This window comes from Pseudopipra pipra, chromosome 6 (genome assembly GCF_036250125.1).
Source record: "Pseudopipra pipra isolate bDixPip1 chromosome 6, bDixPip1.hap1, whole genome shotgun sequence".
Lineage (NCBI taxonomy): Eukaryota > Metazoa > Chordata > Aves > Passeriformes > Pipridae > Pseudopipra > Pseudopipra pipra.
The window spans coordinates 20449693-20471314 of NC_087554.1; the positions used below are offsets into that span (position 1 = coordinate 20449693).

Sequence of the window (21622 nt, forward strand, 5' to 3'; positions counted from 1 at the left end):
CTTGTCAGTGCTGGGTTAATGTTTGGACTCAATGATCATAGAGGTGTTTCCCCACCTTAATGATCGGATGATTCAAGATACATGGATGGGCTTTAATATTAATACTTTGCATTTTTTACGATGCTTCTTAAAAAACAGTTTATATATTTGGCAAAGTACTGTTCAGTATATATCTTCAGGTACCCATCTCCCCAGCATCTGAATAGCATGGAAACATAAATTATGGATGCTTGCAGTTTTCCCATGGGATAGGAGAGCATTAGTAGTCATTAACAGATAAGGAAAACTGAAGCCAAGGAAAGCAGAGTAATATGATCATATAAGATGTCTGTGGTAGGGCTGAACCCTGTCTCCAGTCTTCTCAAATTCCACACAGAAAGCTGCCCTTTCCTGAAAGGCATCCTGTCTGCAAGGCTGGACTATGTCACAGGTATTGACATTAATCTTCTCCTCCTGGAGCTTATGTCACCAATATTCCTGTCGGAGAGCTGACTAGGAGGCAGCACACTGGCATTTAACCATTGTGGTGTTTGAAGTGGCATTGTGGTGTTTAATGCCAGTTGGGTGACATATGACTGGCTGCTAATTTGTAAAGCTGAATCTGTGTCTGCCTCAACTCTGGCAACAGCTGTTGAGGATGAAAGCTCTAGAAGCATGAGACTTACCTTTCAGTGCATGTAGACAATATGTAGGGCTGTCTGCTTGGTAAGCTTGATGAAAAATTGGGAAGGGGCAGGATAGAGAATAATGTGCAGTAAATGCTCGTGTCCTCTTGTATCTGTTTGTTTTTTAATGGTACAAATAGATAATGGCATCAGTTGGAAAGCTCAGGTGTGAAGTGTAGTAGGAGTAGAGTTCTCTTTCCTAGATTAGTTTTATATGTTAGTGATAGGAAATGTTCCTGTATGGTATTACTGACAGCCTTGAGTGGCTGGAGAAAGTCTTTGAAATCCAAGACTGAATTCCTTGGCTTTCTGCTGAGTTTCTAGTTGAATATATTTGCATTAGCAAAAAAGTTGGCTGACTCAAAGACATGCTATGCACAGACTTAAAGTATCTTGAAATAGTAGGGCTTGAATACCTTCTTTGCTTTCTCAAGGGCAAATTCTGCCACTGAACATATGTTGTAGATCACATTTTAAAGTGGTTTTTCCCTGGCTCCAATTTTACTGTCCTTTACTTTGAGCAGCTTTTTTTTTCCCCCCTCTGAAAAGGTAGTAGGATGTGGTTACTGAAATTACTGAATGTTGTGCCTCTCTGAAGTAGAGTGGGTAGAGTGGAACAGAAATCATGATGATGTGTGATCAGGTACAAACGGAACTAAGATAACATCCTAGAGATAATGGTGATCCTTGGCAACGTATAAGGTCGGGGAAATTGTTTGCTGTCTGTCTGTGCCCTACACAGAATGGCCACTTATCCACCCCAGTTTCTTTAGTTTCATAAATGTTGGTAAGTGCTCAGTTCCCCAAAGTGAGTGTCATCAATAATTCATTACCACTTAATTGCTGGAGCTGATTTCTGATTGATTTGGTAAGTAGGACACAAGGAAATGGTATTTTCCCCTGTCAGCTCCACTTCACTACTTTTGCCAATGTTTCATGGGGGTGTTGTCCACGTGCCTTTTCCCTGTTCGTCCATGGATGCTTTGCCTTCGTACCACAATAAAATTGGAGTAGCTTGTGAAGAGAATGGGGTTTCCTTTTGCATCAGCAGTGTGTCCGGGAAAGGCTGAACTGCAGACAACCCTCCACGTATGACACACTGGCAACTGTCACTTCTGCTTATCTTATTTGTTCAAATAGAGAGGCTACTCCTACACTGCTGTTTTTTCTTCTTGCTGGTACTTAAAGATCTACTGCTTTTCTCTGATGCTGTTGTCTATAAGCTTGTCTGAGAAGGCTGTTTCTGTTGTCCCTTTTATATCCCTACTTTGAATTACACATGAGTTATTTCTGATAATTTTCCATCATAGTGGGAATACATAGTTTTGGAGTGGATGACAGTTGTATATGTTTTGCTTTTTAATGTGAGAAATGATACCAACAGACTTTCAATCATATCAGCAGAGGTAAGGATTTGGAATTATTAGGTTATTCTTCCGGTGTTTCCTGATTGCAAAAAAGTAAGTGCTGCCAGTCTCCCAGGGTGGAGTAGGACATATTTCTTTTCTGGACATTAGAGAGGGGAACTTTAAAATAGATGTCCTGGAAAATATGTGATGCTTATTTTTATTAGCATAGGGTAATCTCTGTTCTGTGTTAGATACAAACTAAAATAGAAATTAGAAAGCAGTGCATTATTACATTCTCATATATCTGGAAATGAAAGGTGGGGAAAGGCTAATCATTTGTCTATATAGCATGTCCCCTAGGGCTGCTGCAAGCATCTTTCATCCGCTTTCTTAGGTTAAGGTCCAAAGGTAAGTAGCTACAACAGAACTTTAGTCATAGTATCTTCTGATCAGGGAAATGGGAAAAGGGAAATGTATAGTTTGTTTTTTTGGGGTGGTGTGGATGTGGATGGTTTTTGGATTTTTTTGGTCTGAACCTACATAACTTCCAAATGGATTCAGTTCTATCTTAAACACATATCAAGAATTATTTGGTTACTATTTTTGTACATTTTTGGGGCTTTGTGTCCCAATTCTTTGAAGAACTTATATGGATATGTTTCAGTGTGTTAACTTTTTGTTTAAAACCGCTATGAGTATAAAAATGAATTGACAGCTTGGTTCTCAGAGATAACAGAATATCCTGAGTTGAAAGGCCCCCACAAGCATCAAGTCCAGCTCCTGGCTCTGCACAGGACAACCCCAAGAATCACACCATGTGCCTGAGAGCATTGTCCAAATGCTTCTCGAACTCTGTCAGGCTTGGTGCTGTGACCACTTCCCTGGGGAACCTGCTCCAGTGCTCAGCCACCCTTTGTTGGTTTTGTTTTAAGGTGTTCTGATGTCTTTAAACTTCATTAAAGGGACTGGACTAGAAGGAATGTTAATGTCCATCAGCTTCTTTGTGGGATTCCCTAAAAACTACTGCATTGTTCTTTCAGTTAGCAAACTTCCTTTAAAAAGTGTTGGTTTCAAAATGAAATTTCAAATTATGAAATTTCATTAAAACTGAAAGAAGTTAATCTTTTCAGCATGCTGCACTTTGTTCTATCCATAGTCACTCTGCCTCATTTTGGGGGAAGAGGAGGGCACAAAAGATGTTATTACTTTGAGTGAATGGTTTTCCACGGAGGAGTTGTTAAACTGAGAGTTTTGACTTGAAGGAGTTACAGCTAGGATGCTTTGCACAGTAATGTACCTGCACACTATGTTCTTAAATCGTATCTTTAATGTCTCAAGGAAATACTTATTGTAGACCTTTCTAGGCAGCAAATTGAGAAAGAGAAAACAGTGTTTTTAAGGTCTGAGTGCTGTGGCTTAAACCTTCCTTTCCACAAAAAAAAATTGCTCGATTCTATGCTTTTCTCTAGGTAGATTCTAAGAGCTTCAGCAGAGCAGCTCTGATATAAAACTGGTGCAAGAGAAGGAAGAATTAAGACTTGGACAGACCTATGGAGAAGGAATAATTGGGTTTCAGTTTCCACTGTCACAATGAGTTTTGTGTTCTGGTTGGGGGATACTTGGGGTAAGGAAGCTTATTCTGTCTCTACATTTGAAGTTTTACTGTGGTTTTGATCTTGCCATGCAAACTTTTTTTGTGCTAAATAAGTGTTTGATCTCAAAGCATCTCTGTTGGCATGTGCTTCTTGCTGCCAGGGTGCTTCTGAAGGTACATTGACATCTGGAAAAGTTGTGGTGTCACCCGTCTCTGGCAGTTGCTGTGATCGATGTGACAATCTGCTGTGTCTGAGTGTGATGAAGAATGTCATCCAGGGACAGAGTTATCTGCAATACACTGAACAGTTCTTAATGGCTCCTCAAATTATGACAATAATGAAGCTGCAAAATTACCTTGCTGGTAGCAGTCTCTGTGGAAAGTCTTCCTGCCTTTGGGATGGAGCTTCCAGGCTGCTGAAGGATACTCTGTACCATTGCTGATCATATGAGTAATCTTGGTGATCGTGTAAGGCAAAAGGAAGCAAGAACTTTCATCATCAGCTTAAGGATGTCTGTGTTGGGGATATTGCATCAAAGACATTTTCACATGACCTTTAGAGTTCACGCATGGAATGAGCGAGTGTTATTTGGTGGTGGTAACACTTCAGTTGAGTTTGTTTGTGCAGTCAGCTGTAATGCTGTCAATACTTAAGGGTATTCCTTTTAAATTTATTTATTGGAGAATCTGGAGAAAATACAGCCATATTGCAAAGACCTAATGGATAATTAAGTGCTTCTGGCTGAGCCACATTATCTGCTTTGAGTATGAAACAGGAATATGGTTTAGGACACTTAACAGCTTGTGTTTACAAAGAACAAAGTTGCTTGGTGCTAGGCTCCTGGACAAGTTTTAGCATTACATTGTGTTTTCTGTGTCTTAATTTTCCCTTTATACTTTCAGCTCATTCACAAAATATGGCTCAGTGTACATGGTCAAAAGTAATACTATTTTTGTGTTAGCTGCCTGAATCAGAAATATCTGTATGCAAAACTTGCAGTGGAGCAACAAGGGCATAAATATATCTTTGCTATGTTATAAACTCTATTGTGATGGAATATGTGAAAATGAATTACATAGGAGCTGACCAAAGTGGAAAAGACATATAGTAATCATGTTCAGCCTTTTTTGAGTGATTAAAAAGGAAGTTAAAGCAAGTGTATTTATTAGTTGAGCTTCATACCTTTTTTCTTTTCCAAAGGGACTAACCCTTGAAGAAAAGAAAAGCCCTGTTGCTTAAGTAGAAAGCAAACACAATTAAAGATAAGTGCTTTCACTATAACAGTTAATTTTTCCTGCAGCCACTCCAGTTACATGGTTGTTAACAGCTAAATTATGGATGAAATATTCTGAAGGAAGTCTCTCCTGACTGTCAGCTATCCTCTTTCGTCTGGGCTAGTCCGTAGGGTCACAGGAGTCTTGTTCCACATGAAGCAGTATGAGGTTTTCTTCCAGACTTGAAGAGGAGAATGTGACTGAGTTGTCGATATCTTTCACGAAACTCAGTTCTTCTAGTTCTTGAATGCAAGGAGTTTACTTTTATGTTACAATGAATGATGAGCATCCTCTTACATACTGATAAACAAAGGCCTGGCTGCAATGATTCAGTCTGGGAGGCACTTGCGTCGGGGTCTCTGAAAACAGAACAGCTTGATGTATTGTATAATATATGAGGTCACAGGTTATCCAGTGACATCACCGGTCTCATGATGGTGCTTATCCTGGTCCCAGACTGTATGGCTTATTGTTTTCTGCTAATATGTAATGTCTCCTGCTAACAGGACGGTATAGCTATCCTGTTAAATTGCTGTGACAGGGTGGCACTAAGCATTAGTGCTAATAAAGACAAAAGCACCCTTTTTTTTTGAAAACATCTTGAAACATAGTGACATTTCTTTTTGTTTGTAATAAAAAGATTAAAAGTGGTTCCAAGTTCGTGGTCTGTATGATGTAAGCACAGGATTTGTCTTGACCAAATATTTTTTGCTTTTGTGAGAGTGATTTTTGTGCATAAGTACAGATCTCCACATACTGCAGTAACGTGCCAGTATTGGGAAATAAAACTGAAGGGAAAACTTAGGGAAGATAATTGTGTTAAATATTTACAAGCCCCCTCCTACTTGTTTTGTAGAAGGAAAGTCTTTGCTCTCTTTTAATTTATTTTTTTCCAGTTTACTTTGCATCTTTTCTGATGCAAAGTACATAAGATCTTTCTGAAGTGTTTAATTAATTTTCCAAAGTTATAGCTCTGTTACCTCAGAGCTTTGTACCTTACCTGTGAGGCCTGTTTCTCTGATCCTACTGAAGTAGGTTCAGAGAATAGGCAAAACGTCAGTGTATGGATGATTGCAGTTTACTGGGCTTTCCAACTGGGAAGGTGGGAGCTGTGACTGCAGCTCTTTGACAGAAGATCTGAACAAAATGTGTCAGCTTGACTTTTAAGAAAGGTAGAAATCATTGCAGTAACTGGGAATCAAAATTAGAGAAATGAGTCTGTTAAGAATCTTGGGTGCCTTTTTAAGATCTTCATTGTTCCCAAGTGTTTTCAATTCAGATTTCTCCAGGAGAAAAACGAGTTTTGAATGTTCAGCAAGATTCCTGTTCTTTTAAATATGGGCCTCTTCATTTAAAGAGAGGGCATATGTGGCAGCGGCTCTGGTGCTGAAAGATTGGACATCTTAGTAAGTCTGGAGTAAGTCTGCTTAGGTATTTGGTTACAAAATCTAAACCCAAATGAGCAGCAGCCAGTATGGACTGCGAGTGGGTTGAGACATTGTTCTGCCAAGGAATATTAGAGTTGTCATAACATCAGATGCACCGACACACTGGCTCATGGAAATGTGAAGGCCGGAGGCTGCTTTGCATTGCTGCTCGTTGCGCACTTCAGTGAAGCAGGAGAAACCTTGACTAAGTGCCTGTCTGCCTTACACTCCTGGTCTCTTGATGGCAGTGGCTGTCAGTCTAGCACTCTGTTTTACCTACTAAAGTGTCCTTAAAAATATCTGTTACATAGAGTTTTCACTGTCTTATGAACTTACTGGAACGTGTGGGAAGGACAGAAAGGAAGGTGCAAATGTGTATGTGAGTAGTAGTGGAGAGTCGGTTAGAGCCAGCCAGTTGAACATGGTTGTTACAGAGAAAATATGTTCAAGTTGTCCTTGTATTCCAAAGATGTCCCTCCCTGCTTTTTTGTCTTACCTAGATTTGATAGCTGCTTGGCAGAAGGCTTGGCATTGCTTGGCACTAGCAATTCTCTACTCACCAACTTGAAAAAAATTGCTGTTGGAGCACAGAAATACATAGTTTTGAGCTGCACTGTCTTTGTCATTATCATGTCAATACAGTTTGATTTTTCTTGTTTCTTTCCAGAGATTTGGGGGAAAAAATAGACAAGCTTTCATAAAGTGTGATATCTTTCTTTTAATTCTGATTAATCAAATAAAGTCTCCACCAGTAAAAACATAATGTGTGAGACCCACTATGCTAAGTTTACACCCTGCAATTTTCAAACATTAGTTGCTGCTAAATTGGAAGAATGACTGAAGCCAAATATACCTGCTTTGCAATTATATCTGCTGGGTTAGTATTTATGGGAATAGCCAACTAGGCCAACAAGACTCAAAATTAAAATTAACCCTTAATGGCAGCATGCTGGAACTGCTGTTTCATTACTGCTTATGAAGGCACTGAAGAACCTCGTGTCCAGTCTCAGGTGCCACTGCAGTAGTAATATTTGCTTTTCAAGAAGCTTGGAAAAAAGATTGGCAAATTTATGAACTTAGTGCATCCTAAGTTTTGGTTTGGGTTTTGCGGGAAAACAAATGTATCCTGCCTTGGAACCAAGGAATATGGACTTTGAGAATCAAAAAATTATTACTGAATAGGTAAAATACATGTCTTTTGCCTGGGCATCTTGAGTTCTCTGGTTTACTGAGATATTATGATTTTTGTTTTGTTATGAAAGTTTTCATGCATTTCCTGAGATGATCTCTGTTTCTTCTGATCCCCATCTGTGCGACTGTAGGTGATTGCCCAGCCCTTGTTTGCTCTGGAGCCCTCCCAGCATTTGTCAGTTTGGAGCTCTCTGTCTGGACATGTCTTTGCCCCATCTTCTTTGGAAAGTACACTTTGTAGTATGCATGAATATGATGGATGCCAGGAGGAATGTGGAGTTTTCCATTTGTTTTACCACAAAAATGATGCATAGGGTTACAGCAAGGTTTTAGAGATCTCCTGAGTTTTGATTTGGCTCAGTGGAAGAATACCTGATGCAAAAAATGTTGAATGAAGCTTTAAAAGGCAAGAATGGTTTTGTACTTAACCAGAAACTTACTAATTTTCGCTAGCTTAGAGTTAGTTCCTGGGATTGACTCATCTGAGTAAAACACATCCAGGTTTGGAAGCTGCAGGAGGCGTAAGTAAAACACCCAAAATATTTGGATTAGGGGCTGAAGTATATAAATGCTTATTCTTTCTTAACTGGAGTGTACTGGGAGGCTTCTTGTTGAGACTTATTGTCTCTTGGGCACTTTGAGTAGGGTGACGTAACTTACTTTTTTCTTTTGAGACAGGATAGATTTCTAAAAAGCAGGTGCTACTTTTTTTTTTTTTTTTAGAAACTGTTCAGAGGATTTTAAGATGTAAAGGAAACAGAATATCAGAAATTGAAAGAGAAGCAAAAATTGGGAAAAGGAAGAAAGCTGGTACACCACTTAGACTAAATTCTGGACTGTTCCTTGTGTGGCCCTTTCAGACACACTGACCAGAGGTGCCTCCACAGCTCCTGGGGAAACTTCATTTTTCTCATGCACACATGAAAAGTTTTTCTGCCTTTTGCTAAATCTTCCTCTGTCTATCTTCATTCCAGTATTCTTCACTCTTCACTGTGCTGTTAAATGAAGCAACTGTTGAAAAAACCGAAATCCAAGATTACCTATATTGCAATCAAACCCCTGATTTTACCACTAGCTTGAAAGCAGTTTGGAATATGTGATATGTGGATGGTATCTTGCTGTGGTAGTATTTGCTGGAAAGAATCTGTCACCAGTGCCTTGCAGTAAGATTGCACACCCACACTGTGCACCCTGCATTAATGTCCTCTCTGTGTGGAGGCACTGTATTCATTCTGTGCAATGGAACAACATCATTGCTCTTGGCTATGCCTTCTGGTACAATGAGTAAGTGCAGATAAGGTGAAACTAAACTCCTGTGAAAAGAATGAGCCCCTCACTTCAATATAATCCCTGCCACATATCTTCCTAACAGCATGTTTCCTATTGACAAAATGCAAATGCCACTTATTTTTCTGGTTTTGCTTTGCTTACAGAAAGCAGCAGCAATCTAATCCGTGCAGCAAACACTGAGTCACTTTATCTTCTGTATAAATTTTTATTATAACTGTATGAAGCACATCAAAGAGCTCAGTTTGAATGGGAGAAAATCACACTTTAAGTAAGTGGTTATAAAAGCTGTTATTTTTCACTTGAAGTGATTATTTTCTAGGTCTCTGGTAGTGATTATGGGAAATTTCCAACTTCAAATAAATAACCATTACTTGTATACATCTGTCATTTCTAAGCCCCATCCTCTGCCCCCATGTAACTCTCTTTGAGGCTTGCCTAGTGGAGTACGTGTGACCAGAGCTACAGGAAAAGAGCAAATATGCAGTCTTCTATAAAAAAAAAAATTCTCAACTCCAAAGTAATGGCAAAATCTCTTCAAATAGACCTAGGGCATTACATTTGAAGAGGTGTGTGTGCTGGTCACTGTTGAATTGGACTGGTATGTTAGCAGTGATCTACAAAATACTGGGAGAGTGGTGTGAGGTCCTGAACAGTTTAAAGGGTGTTGCCGTGGCTGCCCCATGGCTTGTCATGTTTTCATATATAAAGGGTGGATGAAAATTGTCTGATTGTAACCCAACCTGGTGATCTTCTGAAATCAAGGCGCTGTTTTAGCTTGTTATGTTGAAATTGTTTTTTCTAGCAGTGTCCAGTTCTGCATTAAGATTGCAGCTGCTGAGGAATGAGTTGCCTTTCCTCTTAAAAGATTGAGTTCTATAAGTTTTCTTTGGATCATGTTTTGTTACTCAACTCACATGGTCTTCATTTATGCCCTCTTTTCAGTCTTATCTCTTTGTTGGATTTGCATTCCAATTTCAAGAGGTTATCATCTATTGCCAGGTAATGTTTCTGTTTAAGAATAGTAATCCCATCTTCACTGGCTATGTGCTGTCACTAGCACCTAGTACAGTCACTTTCCTTTTCTTGAGCTGTTGCCTTTCCTTGACTCTGATTGTCTTCTGGTAATTCTTCTCCTAATTTTAACTGTTGCTGCAGTGTATTGTTTGGAAAAACATTCTTGTTCCTCTTCCAGATTTTTTTAGGAGCCTCATGAGGGAGGTTTCTGGTCTCCTTGTTTTCTGTTCTTAGGGCAGGACTTCAAAGCAGGAACTGAGTTGCCTTCCTAGGGTAGGGAAGTCTTCAGATCTGTGTCTTGTCTAGATTAAAATCATGGTTATCTGTCATCAATCTCCTCACGCTTGGAAATTAGCTCAGTGTTGTTGAGTGAGAGGTTATGAGTTTTTTTCTTTATTGTTAAGGACATTGTTGATGTTTTGTTTTGTTACTCTGTCTTGTATCCTGGCCTTTCTTGGACTTGATTCCTCTGTGGAGCCTCACATCACAGCTGTGTCTTGCATGCTTTTTTCAAGGTGTGACCTTTTCATGTAGTCACAGAGTCCAAGTTCTACCCTTGTTACCAGTACCACAGCTTACTTTCCCCTCCTGATGTGCTCTACTGACATTCAGTCAGATCCTAAATGCAAACTCTCCAGATGGGAAGATATCTCTACCATCTCTGTAACTGGGAAGATATCATTACCATAACTTCATCTTGGTTTGTTTTCTCCACCATGCCTACACAGTGAGTTTGCTTTCAGAGCCCTGCACATTCTGTCTGTAGCACACCTGTGAAATGGTCATTTGCCAGTGTTGAGGAATACATTTAGAGCTGAGTGTGCAGAGGCAGTGGGAGCTGCAGGTTGTGCCCTGGGTAGGGGGAGATGGTGGGAGCCCCAGGCAAGGGACTGTGACCTGGCACTGAATCCTTTGCACATCAAAGGGCACAAGGACCTGACTGGACACTGGGAGACATAGCAGGAGATGAGGACTCAGCAGGAAGACCCCAGACTATCAGGGAGTACAGACTGTGAGGGAATAGAAGCCCAGGGATTCCTCTGCTCGGGGTACCTCCCCAGAGGCACCAGCTCAAGCTAGTTTTGTGTTATGCACCATGATTAAATTAATTAAAGGAACCAGGGGTTTAGGACTCTGGGGGAAATCCTGGGTCAATCCAGTAAGGAAACCTTGTCTGACTGTGTGAGTGGGACGTGTAGGGAGACAAGTGGGTTACTGGAGCCACCTGTGTCCCAACAGTAAAAGTGTCTGGTGATGGGAGTGTGACTCCCAGAGTGACTCCTGGGTGATCAGACAGGAACATTTCTTTAACAGCAGTAAGATGTCATGGGATACCAGCCTTCACTATTTACATGTTTGCTGGGACACAGCATGGCATGTCTTTCCTTACTGGAAGGGGGAAAACTTTGATATATGGTTATCAAGACAAATTAGTGCTCTTAAAAACTTTGCTTTGCTGCTTAAAGAAGCAATTGTGGCATAGTTGTTAAGGACAAGCAACTTTATGAGACTAAGTGATGTCTGCTGGAGTTGGAAATGGCAGGAGTGTTTTAGGTTATCTGGTTGAGCCCGAGAAAAGACTACAGTCCTTGTCTTGTTCTTAATCTGGGGGGGCGTGTATGTTCCTTTCTCTCTCTTCTGTGATGACAGATGCTCTTGAAACTTTGTGGTGGGTTGATTCAGACAGCACTGAGAACTACAGGCTCTTAGGTTAACTTTTTTCAAAGCTTGCTGCTCATCTATGGTGGAGTTTATGCAATAAGATAGTAGTGAGGGAAGACAGGAATTTATAGCCAGGGTTGAAGAAAGATGGGGCTGATTTGTATCAGCTTCAACTGTTGCGGACGTGCACCTTTAGCTAATCAAAGCTATGTACAAAAAGCAGCAGCTAGTTTGATGTAGTGCTTCTGTCCCTGATCTGTCATCATTATATGGATTTGGACTCTAAGGTCTCTGGAGGAGCAGAGTTTGTCTCTTTATTTGGTTGGGCTTTTTTTTCCTCACTGGTGGAAATGTTCTTTTGCCTATCGGTTAATAATTTCTGTTTATAGTTTGTTTGGGGGCTTTTTGTTTTTTTTCTTTCTGTAACATGTAGCTCTTGCTTAAACTGCATTCGCTTGCAGAGGTTGATTCTAGGTGTGTGGTGGGACATAAGACTACAGAAATACTAAATATTCCTATAAGTGCTGAGCGACTACTTACTGGAAAAGGGGCAAAATGATAACTCCTTAACATCCTGCTGAGGGATGAGATTAGCATTCTTCCTTTTTGAGGTGCTCCCCTTCCATGTTTTTGTGCAGCTGCATATTTGGGCATTGTTGTTTCTGTATGCTGGGATGTAAAGAGGGGTAATGTGTCCAGTATCAGCTACCAACTCCAAAGGACTTCCATGTTTTTTATGCCTATAAGTTATGGCATACTGTAACCACTACCATAGTGAAATGCTCCTAGAGCAACTGACAGTATAGAATTATTTTTTTTCAGAGAATTAACACTGACTTTCACAGCCTCACAGCTGACTGCTTTGACTGCTGTCAGTCCTTGTGATTACTTCTCATTTGAGCAGCGCTTTAAGTCATCGTTCTATGACACAACAGCTTGAAGTACCACTTGCATGCGGAGAAATAAACTAATCATGAAATCAGTTGTTTTCTCCAGACAGAACAGCTGTGGGATTTTTCTTACATTGTGTTTAAGACCTAAAAGAATTTGCCCAGCTAGTGAGGCTGAACATCCCAGAGTTTGCTAACCCATTGTCTCTGAAGGCCTCTAAGTGCAGGTAATTCAGTACATGTTTTTAAGCAAGAAAATGTGGTTAATGGCAGCCTTTTATGACCTTTTGCATCTGCACAGAGCAAAAAAAAGTCCTTGCAGAAACAAGTCTCAAAGAGCAATTAAAAACCTTTGATCTTTGAAAGCAAATGTTCTGATTTTGTGATTAGAAAACTTAATAATGGTAGGTAAGTTTTTTATTGACATGGAGTATCATGTGAGAAAATTTAAACCTAGCCCCTCCCAATTGTTAGAAATACAAAACCACCCCACAGCACTTGTTAAATGGATTTTTTTTTTTATCACTTTGGTTGTTGTATGGTATTCCTTTAAATTCGATACTGAATGAATCAGAGTCAGTCTTGCTGCTGCCACAGTTCAGGCATGATCTCAGTATTTTCCAGGCAGAATGTCAGCTTGGCCTGGTTTTCGGGAGAGTAGTGTGATGGGACACATGAACTTGTTATCTCCTCCTTTACCCCTACTCCCCATTTAATTTTTCTTAGGTACAGCTGTTTGATGCAAACATTCCTGTTTGACTCCTCATTACAAGTGTATTGCTAAAGCAGATACCGGGATAATGAAATCTAAGTTCTGCCCCAAGACGTTGTAGGTCTTCTGTGTTACTGTGCAAAAATCCTTTTGTCTTTTAGTGAAGACAGAAATAATGTTTTCCTCAAGGTGATGTTATAGCAGCATGTCATAGAATCACAGAACATGCTGAGTTGGAAGGGACCTACTAGGATCATTGAGTTGAACTCCTGGCCCTGCACAGGACATCCCAAGAATCCCACCATGTGCCTGAGAGCATTGTCTAAACATGTCTTGAACTCTCAGGCTTGGTGCTGTGACCACTTCCCTGAGGAGCCTGTTCCAGTGCTCAGCCACCTTTTGAGTGAAGAGCCTTTTCCTGATATCTGACCTAAACTTCCTCTGACTCAGCTTCATGAAGTTTCCTTGAGTCCTGTCACTGGTCACGACAGTGAAGAGATTGGTATCTGTCGCTCTGCTTCTTCTTGAGAGGAAGTTGTAACTGCAATGAGGTCTCCCCTCAGTCTCCTTCTCCAGGCTGAACACACCAAGTGACCTCAGCTGCTCCTCATACAGCTTCCCCTCCAGGCCCTTCACCATCTTAATTGCCCTCCTTTGGACACTCTCCACTCTTTCTTATATTGAGGTGCCTAAAACTGCACACAGTGAGGCAACACCAGTGCAGAGCAGAGCGGGACAATCACCTCCCTCTCCTGGCTGGTGATGCTTTGCCTGATGGCCCCCAGGACATGGTTGGCCCTCCTGGCTGTCAGGGCACTGCTGACTCATATTCAACTTGCCATTGACCAGGACCCCCATGTCCCTTTCAGCAGTGTTGCCCTCCAGTGTCTTGTTTCCAGGTCTGTCTCTACGTCCAGGGTTGCCCTGTCCCAGGTGCAGAATTCAGCACTTGCCCTTGTTAAACTTGGTATGGTTGGTATCCTTCAGAGGTATGAAAAATAAGATGTTTTTATCTTTCCTGCTTCTTTAAGGAAGCAATCTCTAGGTAGTTTTAGCTTGGATAAGAACAGCATATAATCTCCATTTGATGTTCTTGCTGAGGAATGCTTCTCTTTCAAGATGCACCCACTTCAGTAATCTAAACTATTCCTTCTTCCTCCCCTCTGCCTCCTTTTTCTGTTTAAACCTGTAGTTTAGAGCTGTGTTCACTCTGCACTGTTAATGGCCCATAGCCTGTTTCTCTTCCACCACCCTAACTGTGCTGAGCCCACAGACCTAGGGGGGATGTATTTTTGGTGTGTACTCAAGCAGCTGCACTGCTGCTGAGACAAGCAAATGCGAAAGCTTTAGTGAAATGCCCAGTTCCCCAAATATAGAATCCAGCCATGGAGGCTGCAGGATTAAAGTAAGCCTGTTCACCTCGGCTCACTTCTGCACATGTTGTTGCAAGGAAAAAGCAAATGGTTGTTTATTAGGGAATGGTTAAGAAGATTATGTTTAATTAAGGCACTTGCATGGCTAAGTGCTGTAATGCAGCCATCTACTATAGGGAATGTGCCAATTACTTCAACTAAGGCTGTAAGATAGTGAGAAAAAGATATTTATTCGGTGCATATTGTATTATTTATAGTGGGGACCATGATGTATTAATTGATCTCCAGTTCAATAAAGGCAGCTTTTGCTGTGAGGAATTAATGGGTGAATGATGGGCATGAGACAGTAGTCAGTGTCCCCCGCCACAGTAGTTTTTCTGTCTTAATTGAAAGAAGCTATACTTTTTAGTGCTTTAAAAAAGGGTTTTCCCATTGACTTTTACTTGCCTCAGTAATATTTAGTATTTAATTTGAAGTAAGCACAGGAGTTTCTGATCTTTTGGCTAGGACTGATCCATTTTAAATCTTGAAAATGCTGGATACCGAATATATTGCATCTCATGGATAGTGGTTGAAAAACTGAGGGAGGGAAAGTCGAACCTAATCAGTGAGCAGTTCCATGAGTAATCACTAATTTATCTGCTGCTTCAGTGAAGAAACATTTTTGAGCCGTTATATTGCAGTGGGACTATCAGTCTGCCTTTACAAATAGCCCTCATAACTTCTGATATAGCATAAGCAATGTAATCATCAGGCAGTTTAAATGAGGATGGGGAGGATAGGGATTAAAACTGTTCAAGAGGATTTAAGTTGTCAGATGATCAATGGCAGGTGTCCTTTACTTGTGGCAGATGGCTTAGGTGTTGTCAGAATCTTCACAGCAGAGCAAGAGAGAGCTTGTCTTACTCTTTGCTTCCCAAAGCCAGCCTGAATGTGCACTGGCATGCTTGTCTTCTGTTCTGGCAAGATACCTTTGCAGCAGTGCATAGGAAAGCAAAGCAAACTGAAGACAAACATTTATGGGAACTGACACGATATGCTGATGAACATGCAGCTGCAAACAACTTTTTGGGTAATATGAAAGGTGTTTATTTAAGATATGGAAAGTACACTTCGTCCTCATTGGTGTATTTTCCTTACCTTTTTGGTGCTGTTAATGAGTGGTCTTCGTATGCCCTACATGCTTGAATTCAGTACGAACACCTTCCTCTTTCCTGAAAACTAGTGGGTGTGTATTAGTGTAGAAAAGAGGTTGAGCAAGTTTGTCGCCAGTCTCTTTGGGTGGCTGCACAAGAACTGACTTTGATGTTTCCTATAAGCACAAATCATCTCTGCCTTCTGTTTCAGTGTAGTAAGTGTTAAGCCAAGTCTACCTTAATTCCACTGGTGTTATCTTGCTGACAGTGTACTTCTTTTGCCAGTGAAGTTTGTGCATGCACATGTTAAACTGAAGTTTATAGGCAAGGCATAATGTTTCGAGTTTCTTCATGCTCAGCTTTTGAATTCCTCTTCTGGCTGCATCACCTGCATTAGTAGATCTCTACAGAGTAGATGTGGAGTGAGTCAGATGCTTCACATCAACGTAAAGAAGTATGATAAGAAACATCTGTCCTTAGTGGCTAAATTTACAGAAGCAACTGGACCTGAATGTAAGCATTTGGAAATAGTTTTGCATTCTCTGAGGAATCAAATCCTGAAATAGCCTACCAGTCGCTTAGTGCCACTTATTTGCAGTCTTTTAAGATGATGGAGGAAGATCAAAAAGTGTTTGTTCAAGACTGCTGATATTGCTCGCTTTTCTTTAGCTATGATGTGTATTGAAAATATATCGTTTTGATGCCATCTTATTGCAAATTCCAGCTACTGACTTGCTCTAGTCTCTCTCCTTTTGTTTTCACAACTTGGTGCACATTTCAGTAGAGATAGAACGGATTTCTGATATGCTTAAGTCAAACCTGGCAAGGGTTTAAGCAGAAAGAAAAAATGAATTCAAGTATGAAGGGTAGTGCATACATCATGTGACAGGAAAGTATCATGAGTAACCCTTCAGCTTAACAGCTACGTACCAGCCTGGATCAAAATAATTCTCTTCACATGTGAAAAACTTTAAGCAGTGATCCATCGAAAGTATCCAGTGAAGATCCCATGATTCCTGCAAAATACATGCCAAAAGTTTGGCGGTGAAGAGCTCGTGGTTCATCCTTAGTGATAGATCCTTTTTGCCAAGAGGCTGAAGTTACTGACGTTGTTCATGAGGGTGTTGAACACATAAGTGTCTTGTATTTCTTCCTCAAAACCTTCTTGGCCAGGGTGACTGCCTGTTCTTACTGATTATAGTTTCTGATATAGAGGCAGCTGTGTTATCAGTAGTGATCTGTTCTGTAATGTGCACAATTCTCTGGAGTGCTTTCAGGTAAAATATGGTTTTATGAAAGATATCCTTGACTTGCTTTCTTAATACAGTGTAAAGTGCTTGCTCAGTATGACTTGTCCTTTTATTTATTTTTCTCTGATTCTTTTTCAGGGAATATTAAATATTTAAATGGTAACATTTTTGAAAGTGGCTGCTAAACCAGATTGATTTTCCTTACTCGGTCCCCTTCACGGTGAAACATGAGTTCTTTTTTTTTAATTCACCCAGATGGTATGCTGCTTAAAGTGAGCAATGTGTTGCAGTGAAAATGGACTACTTTCCTCTTCTTTCCTTCCTCCTTTACTTAACTGAACACATCCGTGTAGCTCATATTTGGGTTGAATTCAAAATTAGTCAAAGAGGCTGCAGGGTAAATATGTCAGCTATTGGAAAGCCAGCTCTGCCAGATTGAAGGAATTTCTGCCCCTGCCAACAGGCAGTGCAGCAAGTTGGCTACACAAAACCTGACATCTTTATGGACCTTGTTATAAAACTGAACAAGATGATCTGGTTTGGTCCTTTTCATGTCTGTCTTGTGTGTGTCTGTAACAGCGCTCCTCCTTGTGTGTGCACAAATCCCGGAGTCATGCAATGGGCTGTGTGCTGAGTGGGCAGGGTTGGGAGATGATGATTGCACAGAGGATTTCTTTGAGGATCATTTTAAATCCATTAGAAGAGACCTGCAAAGTGAGGGAAGTGAAAGGAGCAATAGAATTTAAAACAGTTCCACATGTGCCATTGTTTTGACAGTTCTTTATCCACCAGTGGATTTTTTGGGCATGGAGTAATACATGAAACAAGTTTCTAGATGTTGACTGTGACTCTCAAGTTGCTGTCTGTAATATGCAACTCTCCTAGCAGCTGATGAAGGTCATGTTTTAAGAAAAATATCTGTTGCTTTAAAACTGGATTGAGTCAGAGTTCCTGTGTTCCCATTCTGCAGCAAAGCTTGTGTAGGGCTGTCTGCAAGTAACTTGATCTGCCTCTATCTTTTGTTTCCTGTTTGGTGAAAGAGTTAGTAATACATCCTTGCTTTAAAAGAACATTGAAGATAAATTTATTTGTATGACAAAGGAAATCCTATAAACAAACAACTTACTGGGTAACAAATAAAATTTTTACGTGCTCCTGGATTGTTGCTTCAAGTTAATAGGATAGAAGTATGGCATTTGTTTAAAGGAGTTGTTAAAAGTAACAGAGACTTGATAGCGCTTTTTAGGGGGGATAGTTTCTTGGTTTTGGTTTTTTTGCTTTTTGAAACTCTAGAAATTTCCAAAATTACATAGCTTGGTCTAAATTTTTTCATTAAAGGAGTGTGGACATCATGGCTAAAGCTTCTAAGGCAAGATAACGTCAGTAGATCTGACAAGGAAGTGTTAAAGTGCTTGAGATGCATCCAGTTGTTTTCTCTCAGGAAGGTAATTATACTTGGTGGGAGAGGACAGTTCTGTGCTTGGAGCAGGTAGCTGTGGGACGTGGTGTTGGTTCTTTCCTAGCAACTTGCCCAAGTCATGAAGAAGTCACACTTAAGTGTTCACAGCAGGATTTCTCATTTTGGGTAACTGCTGCTTCTGTGTAGAAGTGGAGCTAGTTGGTTGAGAGGCATAAGTATCAGGTCAGACAAGAAGGTAGTGCAAAGCAACAGAGAGAGATGCCATGAGATTGGCATCTTTTTGATGTTGCTGCCAAAATGTACTGCCTGGTTGCTTAGATTCTGAGAGGGCAAAAGCCTTGGTAATTTCCAATTCTCTTGTCAAGCTTGGAAAAGCTCTGTTTTATATCAGAGATTTATTCTTAGGACATTTCAGTTTTGTAGTATCTCAAAACTTGTAAATTCTAATAAAAGTTATGACTGTTATCAGGAGAGTCTTGCAGTGGTACCATACTGACCTGAAAGCTATTTATCGCGGGGACGATAGAGAAGGGAGTTATATTCTGCTCTTGAAGCTCTTACAGGCTTTATAACTAATTTGATATATGGTATATTGACTGTACCTTTACATTGCAAAGAATACCCAGGTATCTCTCACCTCTGTCATATCTTGCCATATTTCACCCTGTAGCTGTTTGAGTGTGGTGATTTTTGTTTGGTCATTACTTACCAGGTACACATCAATGATACAAAGACTGATCTGAATGTGTTCCATTACTGGTGTAAGGGGAAAAACACCATAAACAACAAAAAAGCCCTTCCTGATTGAACACAGAACTGCGGAACTTAGTTAACAGTGGTGGCTGTAAGGCAGCAGTAGCCTGGCAGTGGTTATTGATAGTGCAGTGTCTGTTCAGTGTTTCATGGTAGGAGTATCCAAGGACAAACTGTTGCCATTGCTGATTTAAATTTAGGGTCTAGGGCATGAGGCAGAGTTGGGTATAGCATTTCTCCAGGAGCTGCTGGGAGCAGTGAAGGCCCTGCCTGACTGGGCTGGAGCAGAGCCTGTTCCAGAGTGCTGTAGGTTGTAACAGTGTGGAGAGCAAAGCTGTTGCTTCTCCAGTGATGCAGGGAATGAAACTGAGGTTTGAGTGAAGCTGCTAAAAGACATCTTATTTCCAGCTGCATGCCTGGCATGCTTTTTGGTAGCTTTCACTCTTTCTTTAAGCAGGAGACTTATGAGTGGCTCCGGATGTGTGGCCACTGGCTCGGATTGCCCACCTGCCTCAAAAGACCTTATTTCCACTTTTTTGTTTTTTTCCAAGCTACCTTGTCTTTTAACAGCTTAGGGCAGATTTCCACTAAGGCATCTGCACTGTTCTGGCAGATTCTTGAAAGATCCCCAGGAGAATAAGCCATTTGCAAGAAATAACATTTGGGAGGAAATACATTGTTTGGGGCAGACATAGGCTTAAAGAAACTACCTCCCTGAAGCATTCCTATCATGTCTTTTGAAATAGTGATGTGAAACTTAGCAGTTTTGCCTGTGTCAGGGATGGAGCATTTTGAAACGCTCTGGGGAAGGAAGGGAATCATTTGGCTGATTCAAGAGTTTCTAGAAAGCCTCATGCTCTAATCATGCTATAAAGCTTGTTATTTTGGCAGATGAGTTCTCCAGAGATGCCCGTACAAAGCAAATTCCTCCCTGGGAGTGCAGGAATGAGCTAGGAAGGGGTCTTCACTAAACTGCTGATCCTGGCAGTTGTGATCTGCTCTGTGCCCTGTGCAGGACTGAAGAGTGGGGCACTCACGATGCTGTGTTAGTAATGTTTTCCTTGCCCTTGGTGTTCAAGCCTTCCTGGGGAGGGGAAGGAGTTGGACTCCAAGAGCAATAGGAAGCAAGCTGGTGTAGGGTGGGCAGTGGAGGGAACTGCAGCTCTGCCACTCCCCCTGAGTTCCAAAAGTAATGTGGTTATCCTCAAAATAGGTAAATGAGAAGTAAATGGTTAAGCTTTGTGTCAGCTTAATTTGTTCTTTCTGGTTTTGAACAATGAAGGTACGTAGGCTGGCTGGGAGGGAGGGGGACATATTACCTTTCCCAGGTAAGGACTCCACCTTACCTGGGAAAGGTTTGTATTTCTGATTTTTTGCTTGATCAAGTGCATGTTGCCTGGGACAAGTCTGGAATATGACGGGAAGATAAGGGAAAAGATATTCTTTCTCTCATTCTCTGCCTTGTCTTGTAGCTTTCCCTTCTCTTAGCAACAGGTGATGCCATTTTGGTGCTTATTAAAACCACTGTCATTGTCTTCCTTCATTGAAGTTTGTGTTTCTGTGATATCTGCATTCCAGAAAAAATGCACTAAGTGAGAAAAACAGTAGATTAAAATGACTGATTAGAGCTGTGTTTAACCTTGAAGGCAAATCTCTAGATTTCTCTCTTTCACTGTTCTCTTATCTCCAGTATCCTGCTACTGACCCCCCACCAGTTGGCCAAATGCCTTACTTGCCTGTGAACAGATGTATGTCAGGGGACTGTATTAACACTAAGAAGCTCAATTCTAACTTTGATCAGCAGCGCTATGTTTAAAACTTAATTGAAAACCTGTCATGAATTACGCAGTGTATTACCTAGTGCATAGCCCTTGGGTAGCAACAGCAACAACAAAGTATTCTGCCATTTAAGTACTAATCTGACAAAAGCAAAGGACTATAGAGCTGAGTTCATGTGGCCTCATCTGTTTTATTTTTCTTTAGACTGACCATGTGTGGAAGAGATTTTTTTTTTTTTTAAACAAATTTTACTTTGACCTGAGTATACATAGAAGGCTGCATGTACATTCCTAGAAAGAAAATAGCGGGAGGGGAATCTGCAAAATGGAGTGTGAGAATGAAGAACAAGTAAAATGATAATTTGGGAAAAAGAAAGTGCTACCAAAGTCCCATGCTGAGGATGCTGATAGGATAATGACAAAATAGCCAGGATCAAGATCCATGTTTCATCTCCATTCAACTGCTGAAACAGCTTGCTCAGTGACTGCTTTTGTTGCCTTTGTTAAAATCCTCTGTAAACTTACCTCTCTTTCATTTGTCGCAGACAGCCAACTGTTGCCTGGGAATAACTTCACAAATGAATGCAACATTCCTGGAAACTTCATGTGCAGTAATGGACGCTGTATCCCAGGGTCCTGGCAGTGTGATGGGCTGCCAGACTGCTTTGATGACAGTGATGAGAAGGAATGCCGTAAGTGACCATTGCTGTGACCTTAACATGCTTTATATCACAAGGCTTGGCTAAGTAGTGTTACTGCTGTGTTGTGTAGTGTGTGTTAGGGAAGTAACAACTGATGCCAGTTTAATTTAGATCTTGTTAGAAAAAAATGCACAGACTTTAT

At 40.7% G+C, this 21622-nt stretch overlaps 1 protein-coding gene across 6 annotated transcripts in view; it reads left to right on the forward strand.

Moving 5' to 3' along the window:
• The window catches only part of LDLRAD3 (low density lipoprotein receptor class A domain containing 3), a 109815-nt gene that overhangs the window by 12408 nt on the left and 75785 nt on the right, over positions 1 to 21622 (forward strand). For 5 of the 6 annotated variants that reach the window (XM_064657764.1, XM_064657763.1, XM_064657762.1 and 2 more), the window contains exon 2: positions 21325 to 21471. In XM_064657764.1, the coding sequence (XP_064513834.1) occupies positions 21325 to 21471 (147 nt within the window). The remainder of the gene's footprint in view (positions 1 to 21324; positions 21472 to 21622) is intronic. The other variant, XM_064657765.1, reaches the window with a different exon arrangement.